This window comes from Apteryx mantelli, chromosome 1, assembly GCF_036417845.1.
Source record: "Apteryx mantelli isolate bAptMan1 chromosome 1, bAptMan1.hap1, whole genome shotgun sequence".
NCBI classification, from domain to species: domain Eukaryota; kingdom Metazoa; phylum Chordata; class Aves; order Apterygiformes; family Apterygidae; genus Apteryx; species Apteryx mantelli.
Window position 1 is genome coordinate 34,264,779 of NC_089978.1, and position 21,392 is coordinate 34,286,170.

Sequence of the window (21,392 nt, forward strand, 5' to 3'; positions counted from 1 at the left end):
CTATATAAACATCAAAGCTGACTGCTTAACAAGATTTCTTCCTTGCTTCCAAAAGAGACACAGATCTTTCTGAACTTAGTAAGTGCTTGCACGCTTGCTTTCTAGCAATCTTTCATGCATACCTACTTTGCATTTACCATGTTTCCTAAATCCTTAATTTGAACTCTCTATTTATTCTTTTATTAAAATGATTGTGTATGAAGTATTTGGACAAATTTATTTGGACAAATTTATTGTTTCTGGATTATATGTAGGACACTTGGGCTTCACTCATTAGTTTCTGAAATTCATCTACCTATAAACTACGTAACTCCAAGTTAGTTCATGCAAAATCAGGCACATCCTTGTTTTCATTATTCATGTTTACTTCTGTAATATTCACACAGTGCCAATCATACAACTGTCTCTGTGCAGACTGGAACACATCACCAATCACATATGTTTAATTTGGTTGTATTCCTCTACATAAGAAAACGTTGTTTTCAAGTGCCTTGTTCCATCCTCATTACCCAAATGTTCAGGGACCAAGAAATCACTACAGTATATAAAGTCATTTGAATTTACTGACCCTTTCAGAAAATAAAAACAGAAGTGAAATATGTATTATATTTATTGTGTGCATCTACATCTAAAACATACCATCCTGGATTCCCTGAAGCTGGCAACATTATATCTATGATTCCCTACATACTGTATTACAATTTGCTGTTTAATTATAATTAAAAATATCATTTGTCTCTATTTTATCTATTTGAAGTTTGAAATCTTTGTCGGGAAACAGTAGCAATAGATCAGTTCGTAATTCATCTGCTCTTCTCTCATCAGTTCAGATGAACAACTGCAGCCTTGCTTAGTCCAAGCAGCTTTCGCAAATCATATTTTGCTTAATAGATCTTAATTTCCAGTATATACACAGAAGAGACAATACAATCCAATTTATTTCCTCATACCTTTACCTAATCCTCCTTTTTGCCAGAATCTATACTTTAATAAATTATATGCTTAAGTAATTAAAGCATGTGAAACTGCTCTTCCAGTTATACTATATATATTTTTAAGTGTGAAGTACTGCATAATAGAAAATAACTTCTTAAGTTTCAAGACCAAAGTAATGAAACAAATGCATACTGCATATCACTTCCTAGCCTAACATTTCATTTACATATAACTAATGAAAATAAAAAAAATAATCCTAGCTACTGCATAATTAATAAACATCCTTCTTAGCAGAATGCATACTAATAACCACAGAACATTTAACTTTAATTTTTTTGAAAACAACAGAAGGATATAATAATCAGTAATTCTTTCTGTGCCACACCATGCAACTCTAAGTGCTTTAGGACAAAGGGAAAAGATATGTTTTTATATTTGTAACAAAATGGCTTAAACCTGAAAGAACTATTTTGCTAGACTTGCCCTTGTTAAGGCGCTGCAGGATAGTGTATTTTGTGGGAAGCATCTTCCCACTGAGAATGAAGGGGCACTACATTGGATATTTATCTACTGTTACAAAAAAAAGCTAAAAGGAGTTTGAAAAAAAGAAAAAAAGAAATAGCAATAAAAACAGTTTTAATAATCTGCCATTCAGATTGTGTGGTCTAGTGTGAGTTAATAAAACCTACATCATCACTCCTACTCCACTACACGCATAGCTAAGCTGTAGATGTTTCTCCTCAAGCTACCCAGAGTTTCTTTCCTGGTCTATATTACAATAATAAAGTGTATTTTATATTGACTTTGATTTGGGGTAGAAAAATAGGGAAAAAGGTTTTAAGCATAAATTTTGCTTCTGGTACATGGTTAAAAGTGAAGGCAGATGCTTTCATTCTTCAACAACTTAATAGAATATATTTGAATGATTCAGTTTCACAGGATGTGTGAATATAAACCCTCCAGGGATTTAATTAGCTGTATTTTATCATAAATTGCATTCCCATAGACAGATGCTGCTACTACATCATGCTGATAATAACAAAGACCAACCGACACTTAAGACAACAACTGAAATGTGTTTTTCTGAAGACATTAGGTACAGTAAAAGAATCGTTAAATAGTGCTGATTTAAAGTACTGTTGGTTTTCTCAGTTGGTTTACCATACCCATTTGCAGGACAGTTTATTTTACACAGTATAAACAAATTAGTCTTCTTTAGTGTCATGAAGTTATATATTTTGCTAATCTAAAAATAGCTTTTTTGACTTCTCATACCAAAAATAATGTGCATGAAAATTCTTAGTTTACTGTATCCATAGTTGTGCTTTAAGAGAACCTACATAAACACCCACTTATCTGAAAACCATCATTTTGATCTATTAACTGCTTGTTAACTAAAAGGTCATTTTTGCAATATGGCCATTAGTGCATTAAGCATTTTGATCGTAGATTCAAACCTTTAATATGTAGTAGCGTTTATTCCCTGAGTTTTACTTCTGAGTAAGAACACCTACTTTTCAAGGACTTTGTTGAAAAATCCCTTTCCAACAAGAACCACCAGTAGTTAAATGATCTTGACTTTTCTGACTAAGTAGTTCCCAAAGGCCACAACAGGAGCCAATGTCTGAGTTGAAATCAGAATTCAAAATGAAGCGATTATTTGAAGTATTATTGGAAAACTAGGCAAATTTTTTTCTTTTTGAAAAGTATTGTATAAATACAGATCCACTGCATATTTATCACTTAGATAATATCAGATAACATCTCCAGGTATGTGTCCATATATCAGTGTTGATTTCCATGTTGTCTGCTATTTTTATCGCACATTTTTATACTCCCGCCTACACTCACACTGAAATTTCTCTTTCAAGATGATTTCTCAATTCAAAACATATTCCAGAAAGCTGGGAGTTTCTTCTCTTTTTTTATATAAAGAAATCTGGCCATGAATATTTTGGGTTCCCACTTCTTCTGTCTGTTTTCCAGTTAGTGAAATGGAGGGAGCTACAATAATGTTCAGCCTTGTAGCAGGTTTTGAACATAGGGCTTTTTTAACCTCAGAGATAGAGCTATAGTTAACACTGCTGGAGAACAAGAATTCTTTCTTTTCCTTCTTTCACACAGGACACAGGAACTTTTCTTGGTGAGCTTAGTATCCGCAGTATGTGTCTACTTGCTTCTACACCCAACCAAACAATTTTTACCAAAATGATTTCACAAATTATTTTTCATTTTCCTCTGCTCTTAAATTTGAAGCTATTGAATTGCTGTGGTTGTAATGGTCTAAGGATTAACAAGAGTCTGGATTCATGGGGAGAAGTTAAGATCTTGTATTAGTCTATTTTTCACATTTAGATTCTTCAAATATGAACTGTCATGTTTGCACCTTTTTCTAACCTGAGTTATCACAGTTACAATTGGTTCTGCAGAAAGAGAGAAGTCCATTGGCGTCTACTGTCTGTCGGCTGGAATCATAAAGTCAGAGCCATATGTTATTCATAAAAATGAACCCTGTAAAACCCCAAACTTCTCTATGTCTATTAATGGGAGATCTGTACAAAGACTCAGAATTGAATACAGTCCAAGAGCAGAAGTAGCAGAGGAAAGCTCATGGGTGAGCTGTTTCTTTCCCTAATTCATTACTATTTCCTCTTTTATCTTCCTCTTTGGCAAGATGTCAGTCAGTACTCAAGCACATACACACAATCTGAGGGAACAGCAGGACAGTAATTCAAAATTGTATTACATGTTGCAGGGTACAGTTCCTCCTAATTCTGACACTAGCATTAAAAAAAGGGTTAGCTGGGTATTTCTGCAAAAATAATGAAGTATTCAAAAACCCAGTGTAGACACTTCATTGGCGCCAACCTCAGCCATAACTAGAGAAGGAGTCTATTCACACCTCTCAGTTACTGTTTGAGAGTGTCTATGACCAGAAAGATAGTGCTGTACCTGTTAACTTCTGGCCAGTCTTTTTGTACCTGCAGCAGAAGAATGAACTCTGTGCAAAATTTCCCAGGATGGTTAAACTCATTCATTAAGAAAGCTGGGAGTTTGATATCTCTGCCATAAATTTTTTGTAAAATAGCATCTAAGTTGTCATTAATACCTCATTTGTGTTAAGCACCGTATTACACTGCTTTATATTTTAAACCTGCTAGTGAAGAAAATCCCTGGATAAGCTTACATGCATTTCCATCTAAGTCAGACAGGACCACCCTAAACTCCTATCAGCAAAACTTCTACTTTGCTTGACAACATTAGGAGCACCTGGCATAGCTGAAGTCTGAATGAGATAACTGGGGTGGATGAGAGAGGGAAAGGAAAAGTGGGAAATGGAGGAGACAGCAGGAGTGAGAGAGCAAGGGAAAAATCTGTATGTTTTCCAAAACACCCCGGTTTTGGTTCAGTCTCCTGCCGAAGGTTTCACTACTACCTGCCTTTACCCTGTAAATGTAAGTTAAGGTCTGTACACATAGTGGTTTCTAAATTGTCCAGAGATAGCCAAATTGGCAATGGCTTTAGATAGCTAAGTTACAACACCTTGGCAAAGAGAGTGCATTCCAGGAAGAAAATAACGAAAGACAGTTTTGACAAAGCAGGTGACCTACACACAGAGGTATCAATAGGCCATAGATAAAGTCACTAATTCAGCAGAAAAACAGACCCAGTTGTGCACTAAGACGTATAACTAATAGTATAATGACCACTAACCAAATGAAATTACGTTTATCAAAAAAGATCCATCCGCCCAAATTTTTGTATAAACTGAAAGTTTAGCTTTTGAAGAGAAAAATGTACATATTCAGGCATTTAATAAACCTTTTTTTCCCCCTTTGGTTATTATGTACTATGGGAGAGAGTTTTTAGGAACACCTATTTCCCACTGGGTATAATGTACAATCCTGCATTGCTTCCTGCCCCTTAAAGGTTTCTGCGTAGCTGTGACATTCCTATTCAAGGCATACAAGTTCTGAATTTTTCTAGACATGATCTACAATACCCATTAAAAAATTAGTTACTTACTCTGCAGTAGCTGATTCTTTCCTGCATATTCTGTCTACAAAGATCTCACTGGAAATGTGTGCATTTTATAAACAAACAGGTTACTGTTGACAGCACTCTCCATTGGGCTTGCATCCAAACTCTGGATGCTCTCAAGTTGCACATCTTAGGGCATAAAAGAATGGAGATGGCCTATTAGCCTCTCATGTCCTTAGTCAATAGACAATCCTAACACAAATGCACTCTGCAAAAGTGGGAGAGGAGGATGCGTCCCAGAATCAATGTGGACAAATTGTCTAGTTCTCTGCCTTCTACAACACAAGAAACTTCCCCCTCTGTGTACTTGTGGCTATGAATCCCAGTACAGGTGGCTGATTAGAAGTTCTCCTACAAAGGTGCTAGGAGAAAAAACAATATAGACTGTAGGACTGCCGTAACTAGGCATTTTACCTAGTAGACATGGGAAGTAAAAGAAAAATAAAGGTACGTGTTCTAAAGTGCCTGACCTGAAGCTCTCCAGACATCTCCTAAGTCTGTCTTTAGCACTACAAAGCACCTAGTCAGGCTTTTGGAAATGTTTTGTGGAGGTCAAGATGTGGAGTCTCTTGTTAGCTGCAGACATCCAGGTAACAACACACATGGCTTGCAAATACCTGAAACATGAAGGAGTTAGCAATTCTCAACTACCTGCACTTTCCGTTTAATGTTATAGTTGGGCATCTCAGGCTTTTCTTGAGGCATTGGGAAAAGATGGAGCACTCGCCTAAAACAGCTTCCTCCAAATTCCTTCGGCATTTCTGCCCTCACTTAATGGGCAGGAGTTCAATTCATTATCTTAGGGGCAAAATTGATTTCTCAGCATCTTATAAGAACCTAGTCCTGCCTTATATCCACATATCACTTCTATAACACGCACACATACCTATAATACAAAAACCAACCATGTAATACAAGAACGAATTCAAACAAAGTTATAAACTAAAGTAACATTAATCCTAAATCTTAAGGACTATAGGGTAGTCAGCAGACAGCTGCTCAGTTTGAGCTTGCCATCACAGACAATGGGAAAGGAAGGAACTAAGTAGTAGTGGGTCCACAGAGCCCTCACACTCCCCTACAGGGGTACATCACTGTATTCAAGGCGCAAGGATAGCTTGTGCAGAAAAAACTTAGGTTGCTAACCTCAGGTGTGGATAAAGCACAGCAGACCCACAATGGTTTCCTGTGGGCATTGTATTATACAAAAAACATAGTTACGTCCAGATTTGTAATATGCTTCCTACCAGGGCAGAAGCCTATGGGTTAGGTCCCACTGATGGTACCGGCCTACTGTAGTGTAACAAATGCTGAACCGACAATGATAAAGTCCCAGCCAAAACCACTAATTGCAAACAAAGGAAGCAACAGCTTGGCAGAAATATCATAATAGATCCTAACCAGAAACTCCAGGAATTGTACGATTATTGTCTCCAAGGTTCATTTAAGAAATGCATTTCATTAAAAAGCACAAAGTAACTTGCAAATTTCATACTCAGTGCAGACTCAAAACGAAGGAATATTTAATGATGTGTACATCACTAATATTGGCATTTAAGTTACACTTTGTTGAAAAAATATCATTTAAAAGAGAAACCAGATCATTCTCTCACAGCTGTGTTGATCTTGCAATGGTAACAATAATAAAATAGCAGTATAAATTTCTCTTAAGGCAAAAAGCAGATGTGTCTATATCTAAATGCAGGCTTGGAAAATACAAAGAGATTGAAAACCATTATTTTTATAGAACTGTTAAATTTGTGCATGTACATGAATATGTAAGAAAAGTATTTTAGTCAGTGATCTCTTCTATTCATTTTTGCTCTCTTCAAGGTGTGGAAAGTAACATTCTGAAGAAAAGCTTTTATGAAAAATAATATTAAAAATGATTTGCACTAGATTTTGCAATGACAAGAAAACCCCTAGGATTTTAAAGTTAATTTACAGTAATTGCAACTCAGGTACAATTTGCTGGCCTCTAATACTGACAGCCTCATTTTCACTGTCCAGGTAATTCAGTAATTGGAAGGATTTTACATATATATGAATACATATATACATACATACATTTACACGCACACACACACACTCTTAAACAAAAGTGACTTACTATTCCATTTCATTTTATAGTGTTCATTTGAATTCAACTCCCAAGCCATTAAAAAAAAAAAAAACAAAAACAGACACTGGCATTGGCAGGTGGCTCACAATATTTTCTCTTTTGGAAAATGTTTCAGGATTGTGGCTGAGTGCTAACTGATGGCTGCAGCGCTTCAATATCTTGTATGAATACCTGACATATCTAGAGAACAAAAGATTCTCCTATAAAATGTAATGTCGTGATTGATTTCTAAAGTCGGGATCATTTGCTTCTACAGAGTTGGTGAGGAGCACAGCAGATATCCCTATTAGCTTCCCCAAATGGTATAGCTGGCCCAATGGATTTCTAGGAGTTAAGTCACCACTGGGATTCTGCCCATGTCTTCAGAAATTAAATCACTCACTGCTCAAAGGGAACTCCAGTCTGACAAGCACTGAAGCTCTACAGATAGATATTCCTCACAAAAAACCCTCAGAAATAGAGGAAGGATGGCCTGTCATCTATGAACTTGTTCTGAACTTGGCTATAGCCCAAGCGCTATATGGAGGAAAATATATGAACTTTGTCACCCTTCAGACAATTTTAAGGCCTCCTTTGAGTATCGAGAATTTCAGAAAGATTTTAATAATCCAGGAAATCAATACATCACCAACAGAGCTTGCCACCTGGTGATTCTTTGATTCTGCACAGGCATAACTTTTAATACTCAGTGATATCATGCAACTTTTGGAGCTACTTGGCAGCAGGATAACTGTTGGACGATACTAATCTGCTGATCTCTCACAAACTGCAAATACCATCCGTAGTATGTGAACAAAGTCGCTTAAAAATAGAGACGTGCTGTGGTGCTGACATTCTACATATTGTGTAAATTTGAGCTAGTCGGTCTGGTGGTTGCCAAAGCAGCTTTGCAGCATGCAGAACACCCTCAGCATGACTATAGCATCTGGCATGGTGGCTAGAGAAAAAGAGATCCATGAGCTCTCCTCTGCAACAGGGAAAACGAAGATCTACATCTAAACCATATCGCTGATGTAGAAATGGCCTTGTATATGCTAACTAGTAATCCCCACCTTCCCTGACAGAGTCAAGCATGATGGTAAACAAAAAGAACAGAGGGTTATGATGGCTAATAACAGGGGATAAGTCATGACAGTTAAACTTGCATCCTCCTCCACAGGTTTCCAACCAAGGAAATTATAATGTGACTTCCAAACTTTTCAAAAGAAGATGAAAAGAAGGAATTATGCTACTCAAATGCTGCTGCTGAAGTCCTGGGAACAGGAAGGATGTCCCAAAGCCATAACCCCAGTCAATACTAAATAAGTACTGGGTTGAAATCTGGAAAGCACTTTACCAAAAGACACATCTTTGTGTGGTAGGTCGGGTACCAGTAAGGTACTGGTACAGACCACCAGCACTATACAGCTCCAAAGACTTTGGTTTCAAGAGAAGGAATCTGTGCCACCGACATCTAGGATTACTGAAAATACAGGTACGTAGAAGTTCTGGTGCTGAGGGCTGCTACGAGTAAGGCTTTTTTTTTTTTTTTTTTTTTTAATGGCTATGACTGGAGCCTGAACATATTACAGACTGCCTATTTTTAGCCTCCTGCCTTTCAGTAGATAAAAAGGAAATGGATGTTTCTTAGGCTAATTAGCACAATGGCAAACTAGATATGTTCGTAAATGCAACACCTCTGACAGCAGAGGAAAGGGAGCAGTGCAACCAGCAGAAGAAGAATACTGTCGTTTGAAGTCTGTTTTAAAGAAGCTGGCCAATGAGAGGAAAACTCTTGGATTACAACTGTTGATTCCCTTCCCTGGGAAGCATATATTCACAAAATATTTGCCATAAACCCTTCTTAAATACACGTCCCTAAGCATCTCTACTCTGCTTGAGAATAGTTTTCACACTGGGCACCTGGAAACAATGTGCCTTTCCAAAATACACACAAAACATTCGTTATGCCCACCATTAAGAAGCACAATAGCCTCTCAGAAGAGAAGATCATTTCTGTGCTGTTTGTACTCCAGAAGAGCAAGCCAGACAGGGACCAGGATGATTCTGGGAGAAACAAATTCCAATTCTATAAATACATTTTCTCTTATCACAGGATTTCAATTCCAGAGGAATGCAGGTATGCCTCTCACCTGCAAATGATGATATTTAAGACAGAAAGGTGGCAGATTACATGCCATACCATAGTAACGTCATTTTAAGGTAAAACAAAAGGAGAAGGGTAGATTATCCACCTAGGAAGCCTACTTCTCTCATGCTGTGTCTCCATGCATTTTCAAGTGGAATGAAGCTCAGAGCCAACAATTTATACATGCAAAACCTGAGAGTATCAGTTTTTCATAATTAATGTGATCCATATGCTAGGAAGTATATTGTAAAACAATGGGAGCGCTTCATGTTTTGTTTTTTTCCCCCCCTTAAAGTAGCCTGTATACACCTGGCTACTTATAGCTGAAGACAACATGGGAACAAAAGGAGAGAGTAATCCTAGCATTTAACTGTAGTTGTAAAAAACACACGATAAAATATCTGCTGGATTACAAACAGTAGGCTATTTATTAGTTTACTTAGCTTATTATTAGCTTATTAGCTTATTTATTAGCATTATTATAATGGCCACAAGCAGTGACCAAAATTAGAACCTTTTCACTTCACTGCACAGAAAAGCAAGGCAATATACAGACCCATTAGAAGACAGTCTCAGACCAACACTTGTAAGAACAGTAAGAGAAGACAGACAAAATGGGAGGGACAAGAGACAGAGAAAAGAGGCCAAGATCACAGAGCGATAGTAGCAAACCAACAGAAGCAAGTCTCCCTGCCTCTGAAACCAGGGATAACACTCATTCGTGCCGCTGAACTCATCTCACTTTAACCATAATTTTTGTACTTGCTCCTCTCCCTTACTCTATTCAAAAATGTGAAAAATGGAATGAGAAACTCAAATACTTAGGCACTTACTACTTTGTAGTTCAATTGTTCACAAGTAGAATGGTATTTGCTTTATTTGTAAAAACTGATGGACATCTGGGAATTAATGGAGATACAGAATACATCTCTTAACATTAGAGTTTAACCCTTACGAACATGGTTGTTACATACTTTTCTGCAAATCGCACATTATTCTCTGGAAAAATTAGGAAAGGAAATGTTTTCAACACATGGAAACATATTTTTTTGTACTTACTGAGAAGTTACTTAAAACCTAGCTAACTTATTATTTAAATCCTACTAAATGACTTTTTATATTATGCTAAAACTTATTTCAAGACAAAGAAATTTATCTTCAATACCTGAAAATCATGGTTGCAGTGACTGACAGCAGATGCAATCTCAGCTGAAGATAAAAACGGCCTCCCACTTCAAATGAACCTAACAGCATTTGTGCAGCATTTTGTGGAAAATGCATGAATTTATTCATACATATTTATTTTGGAAGAGAATTCATAGCCGACTGAGCGTATCTACAAAAATACATAAGAAGTGGCATGCTGGTCAAATTATTCATTTTCTTTTGCTAGTGGGGGAATTTGGAAAAAACGGCATAATGTTCATTTCACCAATATACTGAAGTGTCAGTCAGTCAATACTCTCGGAGTATTTTAGAGAAGATGAGCAACTAGTGCAACTAGTCTACATTAATTAAGCTTCATGTGCTTGGCCTAGACCACCAAATGTCAGGACTTTTACTGGCCTAATTAATATGATTATAAAGAAATGTGACTTTTTAAAACGTGAAACTTCATTAATTATTCTAGAACAGCTTACTACTCACTTCTCTTAAAAGTCTATCATGCTTGTTTATTCCACTAGCTTTTTCTAGGGGCTTTTTCCACATTCTCTGTAGAAAACTCAGACAGAAAAAGCAAGAACACATACAAAATTCCTGTGTCTTGTTATGAACTGTTATGATGGCAAATGCCATTTTCACTAATGATACTTCAAGATGTATTTTTAAGTTACTTAGGAGAATTACAGTGGAGTATCAGCCTCACTCTGGTAAAGATTACAAATATCTTACCTGTCTTAAAAGTCAGCTCTTCCACGCCTTCTGAAATCCTGGAACTTCTTTTTTTCAGTTTGATATACCATATGGGAGAGTTCAGTAATTCAGATTACATTTATTTGAGGCAAAGTCTCCCAAAGTCCATTTCTAAAGGCTGCCAGCATTTCAGGAGAATTTGAGAATGAAACAAGGGATCTCATTTTATTCCAGTTTTTACATGGCATTCGCTACTCTTGGGGAAGCATCAAACACTGCATCCAACAAATACTTGAGCTTTACAGATCAATAAGAACAGACTTTGCATGTGCCTTCAAGACCACCTCCCAGAACTGCTAGCCTGGAAGCCAGCAGGCCACTTCTCCATTGATCTGAGCAATCCTAAAGGACTTGCTGTGGCCACTGAACCGTCAGTTGGAGTCAGAGCTTTGCAGAAGTCTCTCCCAGGGATTTTTTTTTTTTTTAACTTTTCCTCCAAATGAATTGTAGTTTGAGCACATATGATACTCAGTGTGCTCAAATTATTTCTGAAAAAGAGATTACCCAAATAAGTGTTGTCTGTGAGGAAAGGGAGAAACAGAAATAAACAAAATGGGGAAAGGAGGACTAAAAAATAAGGGGGAAGGAGAAGGTTTAGCTACAGTCAGAGGGAAAAATAGAAGGGATGGAGGTGAGAGGACCTGCCCAGGAATGAAAGCAGGCAATCAGGCAGAGGAAATCAGAGATGGGATCCATGCCAGTCCCGTATCTTTTCTCTTTTGTGCTAAACAGAAACCCTTCAGGAGTATCAACACCTTCTCATCTCTCAAGTGAACTAGAGCCTGATGGGATCCTGAATGTTTGAAGGAGTCCTCTTCCTCTGTGCCCCCTCCTACCCAGTGCAGACTAACACCTTGGAGGACCTCCCTCTTCAGGGGGTCCTTAACCTCAAGGGGATTAAGCACTGGGATCAGGAGATGAAGGTAATGGAAATGAAAGTCTTTTAAGCCTCAGAAACAGAACATTAAGGGACAGATCTTGCCTCCTTGTGGTGGAAAGCCAACAACAGTGAGAGGGAGAAAATGATCTAGTTTGGAAGGGGCCACCAGGGTGGACCTGGAGCCTGCCTCTGACAGCTTGGAGGAAGCAAGGGGAAGGCAGCCTACCTAGGTGACACGCATGGTGGGGCACGAGACTGGTGCCAAACACAGCATGGGCTGTATAACAAACCACGCGTGCGACCCAGTCTGCGATACACACCCTCTTCTTATGTGCTACAGGATGGGGCAAGAAGGGAAGTATCGACTAGAAAGAGTAGCATAGGGAAGGTATCTTCTGTGACCATCACACACGAAAACCATCCACAATCCAGGACACAGATTCTGTCCTTTTTTTTCACCACACAGTCAAAATATTTTTAAGCAGCATCATGAGACCCATTCCCACAATAACCCAGTGGACAGAAATTGGGAGAGGTGCCTGGAAATCACATCCTATCTTTCAGCTAGCTTCAGTAACATCACCAGCAGTAACTATAAACATGTAACTAATCATTAAAATGTTACAAAGAACAAATCTGTTCTTAATAAAAAAAATTCTAGGAAATTCAACAATGTGAAGATTTACTAGTGCAGGATTGCAGGTGTTTCATGGTATTTGTTCCCCTTCTAGGATTTCAAGTTCAACAAAATGAAAAAAAAACCCTGCCAACAACAAAAACTCCAAAATGGAAAATACTGAGTGAAGGTACTTGGTCACACATTTGTTCTACCTTTCTGACTAGTTATCCCTAGACACACATTTGTACCTTGCCTTTGTTTTGTTCTGAATATAAGCTGTCTACACCTTCCCTGCAATCAGATGTTAAGCCTGCTCCTTGGGAAAAAAAACCCTATAATCTGCCACATTTGACAACGCTTTCACCCATAGGCACATCTCATCTAATTCTGTGCCTTCATTAGCCATCCTTAAGCCCACATATCACACTTATCTCCCACCTAACTGCTGGCAGTCCCCATGATGAGACCATCACTCTGTCCGCTCATTGAAACACTACAATGCAGCATGAAAATCAAATGCTACGCCACACAAAGTATCCATCAATACATTTCCTTGGGCCAGGTACGCAGCCAGGTACAAGGAATCCATATCTGCATTTAATAGCAGGGAGGCAAGTAATTCCTTTTAGTTACTGCCAGCTTCCAGAAAAAAAATGAGTACAGTTACTGGAGTGTGCAGCTTAACTTCGTTTTCTAGATCTTCAAAGTTTGAAGCAACTGCACCTGTTATTTAATTTTATCTCCTTCCTGAACTCAATTTACTATTGTAGCACTTAAAGCCTACACAACAGATTTGCTGTTTTATCAATATTATCAATTCCAACTTTGGAGAATTTCTCTCATGTAAAGCACAATAGTAAATAAAAAAGCAAATAAAAAGGGTTTTACACAAGGGTTTAACACAATTCTATAACTTACGCAGTTTATCTTCAATGCTCTTGCTTACTTTTTAGCACAAACAGACACTGCAGCATGCTGAGGGTGGGAGAGCGCAAAGGGAGTGAAGAGAAAAGTTAGATTCTGCTACTCAAATACCAGAAACGTTATTTGGGCATAGACCAAATTCTTCTGAGGCTGTGATTGCTAAATCTGCTAAATCTCACGCTGATTTCCACCAGATGAGATTTTTTTTTTTTTTAACTTGATGGTGAAAGACAAAAAATCTCTAACAACATGAAAAACTAAAATCTAAGCATATAGGGCCTGACAATATTTCTAAAGGAAAGAAAAAAACCCACTCCTGTCAGTTTGCAGCTTCCCAATGCTTCCTAACACAAAACCTGCTTTCATGTTCATATCCTTGTGTGCTCCTACAGGAGTTCAACATGACAAAATGTAAGTTCAAGAGGGGCTGCATGCATGCGTGCTTGACAGAAAGAATGCTGACAAATTTAAAATTTGGGTAGTATTTCATTAAAGCTGTCAGTTCTGTTTTTGCCTCCTGCTGTGGCCAAACCACAGGAAGCTCATCTGATCAATTAATGGAACTCTGCGTACAAAATCCAAAAAAAGCACTCAGATTGGGCAACTTGTGATTAAAACAATTATGAACGAAATACATTCCACAGATTCTATTCATATATATTTAAATTTGCCAGATTGAAACGACTCCTGTTCTAGTAACATCGCATTTGGTTCATACTCCATTTCACACTGATGACAAAAGTCATGAGAGCAATTACAAAACACAGACTGAAATGAGTTCATAGTGCATGAGCAAATATATGGTACTGATTTGCCAACAGCTATAACGTAAAGCCTGAAAACTGAATAAACACAGTAAGGAAATATTAGAGCAGTTAAATCACAGAGCAGGTTAATAAAAAATTAGATACCATAAATGTGGCATATGATACCTAGAAAACAGATCAGGAATTGTGAAAAATCACTTTGCCTTTTCTGCATTTTTCTGGTGATCCTAAAACTAAGGCTATGTGGCTGATGATTCTTTTTCTGAAATTTCCTGTCTTGCATTTCTCTATTTATAACAAAGTCATAGGGGGTGATTTAATTAAAACAAACATGCTTATAATACACAAGTATGTAATTAACATAATGCACAATTAAATTCCAAATCTTATTAATAGAGAGCATCACCAAGTTAATTACACATACAATATATGAATCACATGCTGAATTCTAGATGTATTGGATGAAATTTTCAAAAGTCACTAAATGATTCTGTTTAATTTATGTCTTGTGGTTTCCATATCACTTCTGACAATTTCACCCACTACCTTTTTATAGCAATCCCCCCATTTAGGTCTAAGACTTCTCTCTAAAGTCTTTCCTATTTTGGCCATTTTAAATATCTTTTCTGAGGGGCTCTTTATCTAGCATGGTACAATAATACATTAAGCATTTAGTAGAATTCAATTTGGGCAATCTGCACAGACACCTATATGCAAGAAGCTTATCCTAACAAGGCCAGTGCAAACCTTTAAGCTTTCAGTAAATTCTGCTTTAATCACATTTAAATATCCAGACATACATTTAGATATGAACAAATATAATGCGTGTTCTAGTAAGAGTTACATATGTGATGGAAATCATCCCACCAGTTAGTACCAAGGGGAGGTACAATTCTCACTCCAACCTTCATTCCTTCCTTCTGCTAAATCTACCCCAAAAGGATGAACAGTTCCAATCCTATATAAATCCTACATAATACCATGATAATACTGAAGTCATCCCTCCCTAGTAAGACTATAATAAAAGCATCAGAATAAGATATCACATATCCATTTGTAATAGAACAGTCCTACCTTTTCAGTTTCATATAATTTTCACTAGCTGCAGGTCTGCATTCAGCACGTTGTACCACTATTCCTTCCAGGGAAAGTTTGTCTAGAATGGAAAAACAAAGCAAAACCGCGCATTAAAATAAAATTCACCAACACAGTCAGCATCTGCATTATTTTTCACTAATGCAGAGTTTAGTAAACATAATGCAAGTTCTCAAATCTCTGCTAGTTAGATACTGAAGAAAAACAGAAAAAACACACCTGCACAGCTGGTATCCCCCCCACATCCTTGTTTTGCCATCAGATGTTTTACATGTTATGAATTAATCACAAAGACCAAATTTTTAATAAAAAGCTAGTAACTGTGTAGCCCTCCTTTTTCAGTGTTGCACTCAGCTTACCTAGGAACTGTTTTCTAGAAAAGTGCATTGAATACACCCAGTGTCTCTGAAAAAATAATTTACAAAGAGGACCCAATCAGAGTATCCAAAATCAGTGGAAGATAAAATGAGAGCAAATGTTATTTTTACCCTGTCTGACTTTGGTCAGAAAAATGGTAATCTATTTTCATTTCTATAACAATAAAAAATATTCTTCACCAAAGGAGCGTAACACAACAAAATAATAATATATATGCTAACACCAGGGAGAAAAAAAAAATCCTGCAGTTAGTAATCTAGAAGTTGGCCTATGTAGGAAAGTTTTAGTTAACACTGTTCTCTGTACATTCACCTCTGTAACAGTCACTTTGCAATCTGATGTCAACACCTTTTTGCCTAAAGCAAGAATGACTGCCAGAGCAGTACAATAGTACCAGCCTCTGCTGTAAAGGAGGAAAAGCATAAAACCCGAAAACAACCTTACACAGAAAGCAAGCAAAAGTGACCTTGGCTAAGCACCTATTTTTTCCTCTAGGTTATTCTAATACCTAGTGAATGAGTGCGGTCAATTTAACCCTATCTTTTGGGCATAGACAGCGCAGTAGGTCCAAAATATACCCCTCTGGAATAGCCATCTGTAACACGAAAGGATGAGCTTCTTAACTTCAATGAATTGATTAACTCTCACTATTTAAAATGTCCTTCCAAAAGCGTCTCATCTTGCTACTGGTGTAGGGCACACCATTGCCGCTGTCACTTTCAGCTGTCATAGAAGATAATAGAAATGCTTAGAAGAACTGAGTCACGTAACACAAGGCACTCCTTCCGCAGGTGCCCCTGATTTTTCCAATGCCTTGCAGACTGAAATACCATTACATCTGTAAATCTAAATCTGCTCTCTTTAAATAATGCAGAGAACAATTATTTTGACACCAAGTATTTTAAAATGATTTCATTTACACTTCCTTGCTTTGATTTAAAAATTAATTAAATCCTTTATGGGAAGAAGAACAACACACTTCTTTTCTGGCAGTTTTGAACATATCAAAGTAAAATTTTATGAAAATATGTCTGCTTTTACAGATTCATAATGGTTTAAAGCCAGAAGAAAGAACTTAGTCTACTTGCCTGACCTCCTGTGCATCACAGAAAATTAAATTTTATCCTCTTCTGTGAAGAACCTAGTAACTTATGTGCGACTAAGGTGCTATTAACATCAGTGCTTAATTTCTAACGTGAATTTGTCTCCAGCTTCTAGCAGTTAGTTCATCTTTCTGTACAATGTTAAAGAGACTTTTATTACCTGGTATTTTCTCCCTGTGAAAGTACCTATACATTGTAATCAGGTCACTTCTCAACCCCTCTTTACAATAAATGAAATAGTTCAAGCTCATGCATTATCTAACCATAAGGCATTTTATACCACACTTAAATCAGTTCTGTGGTTCTTATCTGCACCTTAATCAATCTTTCAATGATATTTTAAGAACACAAACTCCATAAAGTAGATGTAATACTCCTGTACTGGTCTTACTGTACCACATAGAACAATATAATAACCATACAAAGATAAAATAACAGCTATAGGAGAAGAGTTTTTACATCCAGTTTGGAATTTATCTCAGCTCACTTCATCCATCTCAAGGTTATTCAGTAAACTCTCCGAATTCAACAGAGAAAGGGAGGAAGGAAGACTTTCAGAAGACAATTGGTGCCATCTCTTTCAGGATTCAATGAACTGCCCTGTGTTGCTAGGGGCTTTTTCCTCCACTGACTGTGCTTCATGTTTAGATGGCTAAAACTGGGTTATGATCAATTCCTCTCTAAAATCAAGCTCAGCAGCTTGATGAAGCTGACTCTCTATTATGTCCTTAACACACCTATTTTGAGCCTTTTCCAAGCCTTACATTCTACAGACGTGCTTTGCATGCCCTCTTCATAGGTATATAATTGCCTCTAGCTTGGTGAAAATGCTTTTTATTTAATCAGATTCTGTGAACTAAGTGATCCAGGTCAAACTATAATAGTCCTGTCATAGTTATTCACTGTCTGACCAGCATTTGTGTCAATCATGCCACATTTTATGAGCAGTGATTCCATCTTACTGCTGGCCCTCTTGCTAATCCTGGAGGAAGCCCTTCAAACTGCTACTTGAGAATGACTTCCTACCGATAATTACTTTCTGATAACTGTCAGCCAGTTCTTCATCTCATTCTGTGCTTGCTGATTTTCTCTTTAACATAAATCAGAACATTAAAAGATACTAAATTATGTGAAATATGAAATGCTAACAGACTGCAACCATGCTGTTACTTTATCAGTCAAACTTATAATCTCAAAAATAAATGAAATTAGGTTTATTTGACCAGAAAACCTTTACATTAAGCCACGTTTGCTAGCACTCATTATATTTCTGTTCTTTCCTTTTCTACTCCCTGAACTCCATCACAATTTTTCCATTAGTTTGTATAGTACAGGTGTAAGGCTAGCTAGCCTATACTCATCTAAGTCATCCATCCTGCTACTGTCTGAATGCTGACATGTCACTATCAATCTCTGTGAACTGCAGAATTTTGAAACTATTCCTAAGTTTTAAGAATCAGCATCAGTGAACCAGGTATCGCCCACACCAATCTTTTAGGGAATTAAATAACAGTTGTTTCAACCTTTCAATTAAAAATGCTTATCCCTAGTAATATCTTATGATTTATTTCACATCTTTAGTAATATCCTCTTTTAATTACCAGTGGTCTGGGCTTCTTGGGTTTAATATTCTATTATTTCACCAGCTGCTTCAGTGTACAAGGCTGCCTACAGTCTCTGAGATCATAATGTTACAGCTAACCTGGTCTGCTGTCAAAACTTACCCACTGTCCAGAAGCCAAGGTTCACGTCCCACATTTCCTGGGCCGTCTTGGGGATTGTAACACATCCAGAGAGTCTATCAGAATAAATCTACTCTGGCAAAGATGCACTAAACCTCCAAATGTAAGACTGTAAAGGGAGAATGCAGTTTTTATTCCTTTCACAGCCTAATTAGTCTTCATTCACCAAAATACCATGTATCTGTTTGCTAACTTCAGAAATCTAGATCGCTTTTCTCTTGTTGCAGGGCCAGAGCTCCAATGAAGACATCCCAAATCTTACATGTCTATCCAGATACGTGGTATTTCCATAGTCATGTTAGTCTGGAACTCAAAGGATGAACAAGGCTTGAAAGCAGCAATTCCCCACTAAAATACCAACCCAAAATAAAGCATACAGAAATACACAGACGAATAGGCTAGAGTCAGGAAGGGTAGACAAGTTCAGTGATTACAAGAGAAAACAGAGAGACCTTTCCCAAAGCTTCTCACACTCCGAATGGTCGTTACGTGAGGGGAAGATACAAGTACACGGTGAATGCAGCTTTAGACAGGTTGGTCTACACAATCCATAACTGCATCGCTAGCTGCCAGATGTATGCTCACCCCTAAATCCCTGCCTGAACACCCCAATGCCAGCCCATCAAGGAATTTCAGCCGTTGACACTCTTAGTGACAGGTGAGTGATGTGTGCTGTGCCAATGCTGATTCCAGCTGCAACTTCTGTTGACAAACCCCATCAAATAAATAGAAGGTGGTTAAAATGCTGAAGGCGATCTTAATAAACAGGCACAGGGGAAATTTACTGGGATGGTGCAGCAAATGTTACTGATAGGGTTTTTAGAGAGAAAGAAAAAGAGAAAGAGAGAGAGAGAGATTGTCTAGGAGATTTTAATGTGTTAATTTTCTAGTCTGACTGCACCTGGCTCCAATTTACAGCCACTGGGTCTTGTTAGACCTTTGGCTGCTAAGTTGGAGAGCTTGCTATAAAAGCTTTCTGCCCATTCAGGCACTTAGGTACTCTCCCCATTTATTAGCCTAATAAATCACATTTTCTAGAATCTTCCATTAGGCATGTGTTTTCCAGCTTTTTAACCATTCTTATCAGTCTGAGAAGGTCCAATTTACTAACGTCTCTCCTGAACTGCAGGTCTCACAGGCAGGCTTTATGGCGTGTGGGGCAGGACCCACAGTTTGTTAGCCCCTGCTTGTCGTGAGAGCTGACGGGGAGAGGCACACGGGAAGGAGGACATGGAGACCCACCTCAGAGGCTGCCATTCCTAAGAGGCAGGAAGATGTGAAGGTGAGGAAAATGTGGCCAGGAAAGGGTCTGTGTCAGGCAGTGAGCTCCAGCTCCCCGGCAGGTGGAGGTTCGGCGGTTGCCTCCCAGTGTCCCAGTCAGGAGCCCCAGTGGTTCCCCCTTTCCCTTGCCCTGCTGTGCTGCTGCCCAGGCTCCTGCACTTCAGGGCTGGATGGGGGCATCCCCGCTGCAACATCTCCTTCCTTATTTACTACGCCCTTTCTCTGTATCATCTTCAAGCTCTATCGGTAACCACATTCTCCTTCACTGGCCAGAATAAAATAAATCACTGGCCATAAATAAATAAATATATAACAAAGAACCAAATCACAGCAGCATTTCAGTGATAATTCTCCGCTTACGTTTACTAGTGTGAGACCCAGCAGATAGTTTTTCTGCAGAGTTAAATGAAAGGGAAACTAATACAGTATACAGTCTAATTCAAAATGACAAATGGGATCTGCTCACAGATTTAACAGAAAAAAGCATTACCTCCTTTGATGATCAAACTTGTAACATAAAAAAATCATTTTAAATTGAGACAGTCCATTTTCCCTATATCTTTATTGATTATTATTATATTACTCTTCCTTAATTTTTAACTGACTGACCCCCAAGTCAGATTTTGTATTGTTTTGCATATACTGTTACTTTTCATTTTTAAATACTTGGGTCATCCACTTTACCTTTTAAATACTGGCAGAACATTTGCTTTTTCAGTCTTGTAGAACTTCTGTAGTGCTCAAAAATTATTGAAAAAAAAATCAATAGTAACTGTTGATAGAGCTTCTTGGATAGCTTTTAAAACTCTTGAATGAGAATTGTTCAGACTTCCTGATTCAAAAATCTTTAATTTTAATTAGTGTGTAGAGCTTGCCTTCAATAGCTGTTAATCAACATCCTTGAGTTATTAATGGAATGAGAATGTCTATGCCACTACTACTGTAAACCAGTAATTACTAAATGGTTTAATTGTCCAGTGACCTAGCCAATTTTCTGTGTTATGACATTAAATGACTAACAAATTACTTAGATAACCCAAACAATTCCTGAGCATAGCTTCCTAATACACTTCAGAAATTCTCTACCTCTTATAGCTGTAGATTTCCCCTCATATCCTTTTGTACTGTAATAAATGAAACCAGCTGTTTTCTATAACTCATGTCATTTTCACTGAAAATAGACTCTCAGTGAAGCTGATGCTGTTCAAATGTAGAGCAAGCTGAGCCCTTGGTAAAGCACCAACTTTTCTGTGGTGTGCTCCAGTCCTCAGCTTCATGGCATGGTCAAGTTTCAGGAGGTGCTGCTTCCAGAGCAGGAGTTTCAGGAGCACGATGGAGGAGCAAGATCATCCAAAAGCAAATAAGACAGGACGAGGGACAGATCCCTTGCCCTTTGCCTCCTTAGAGGATTTGCTTTCCTGTGTAGCACTGTACTTCCACTCCTAGGGCACAAGACTGGTCA

General features: G+C 37.8%; 1 protein-coding gene across 2 annotated transcripts in view; it reads right to left on the reverse strand.

Annotated features, from left to right (window-relative positions):
• GTF2F2 (general transcription factor IIF subunit 2) overlaps positions 1-21,392 on the reverse strand; it is a 94,072-nt gene that overhangs the window by 35,810 nt on the left and 36,870 nt on the right. For both annotated transcript variants that reach the window (XM_067292346.1, XM_067292340.1), the window contains one exon: positions 15,406-15,487. In XM_067292346.1, coding sequence (XP_067148447.1) covers positions 15,406-15,487 — 82 coding nt within the window. The remainder of the gene's footprint in view (positions 1-15,405; positions 15,488-21,392) is intronic.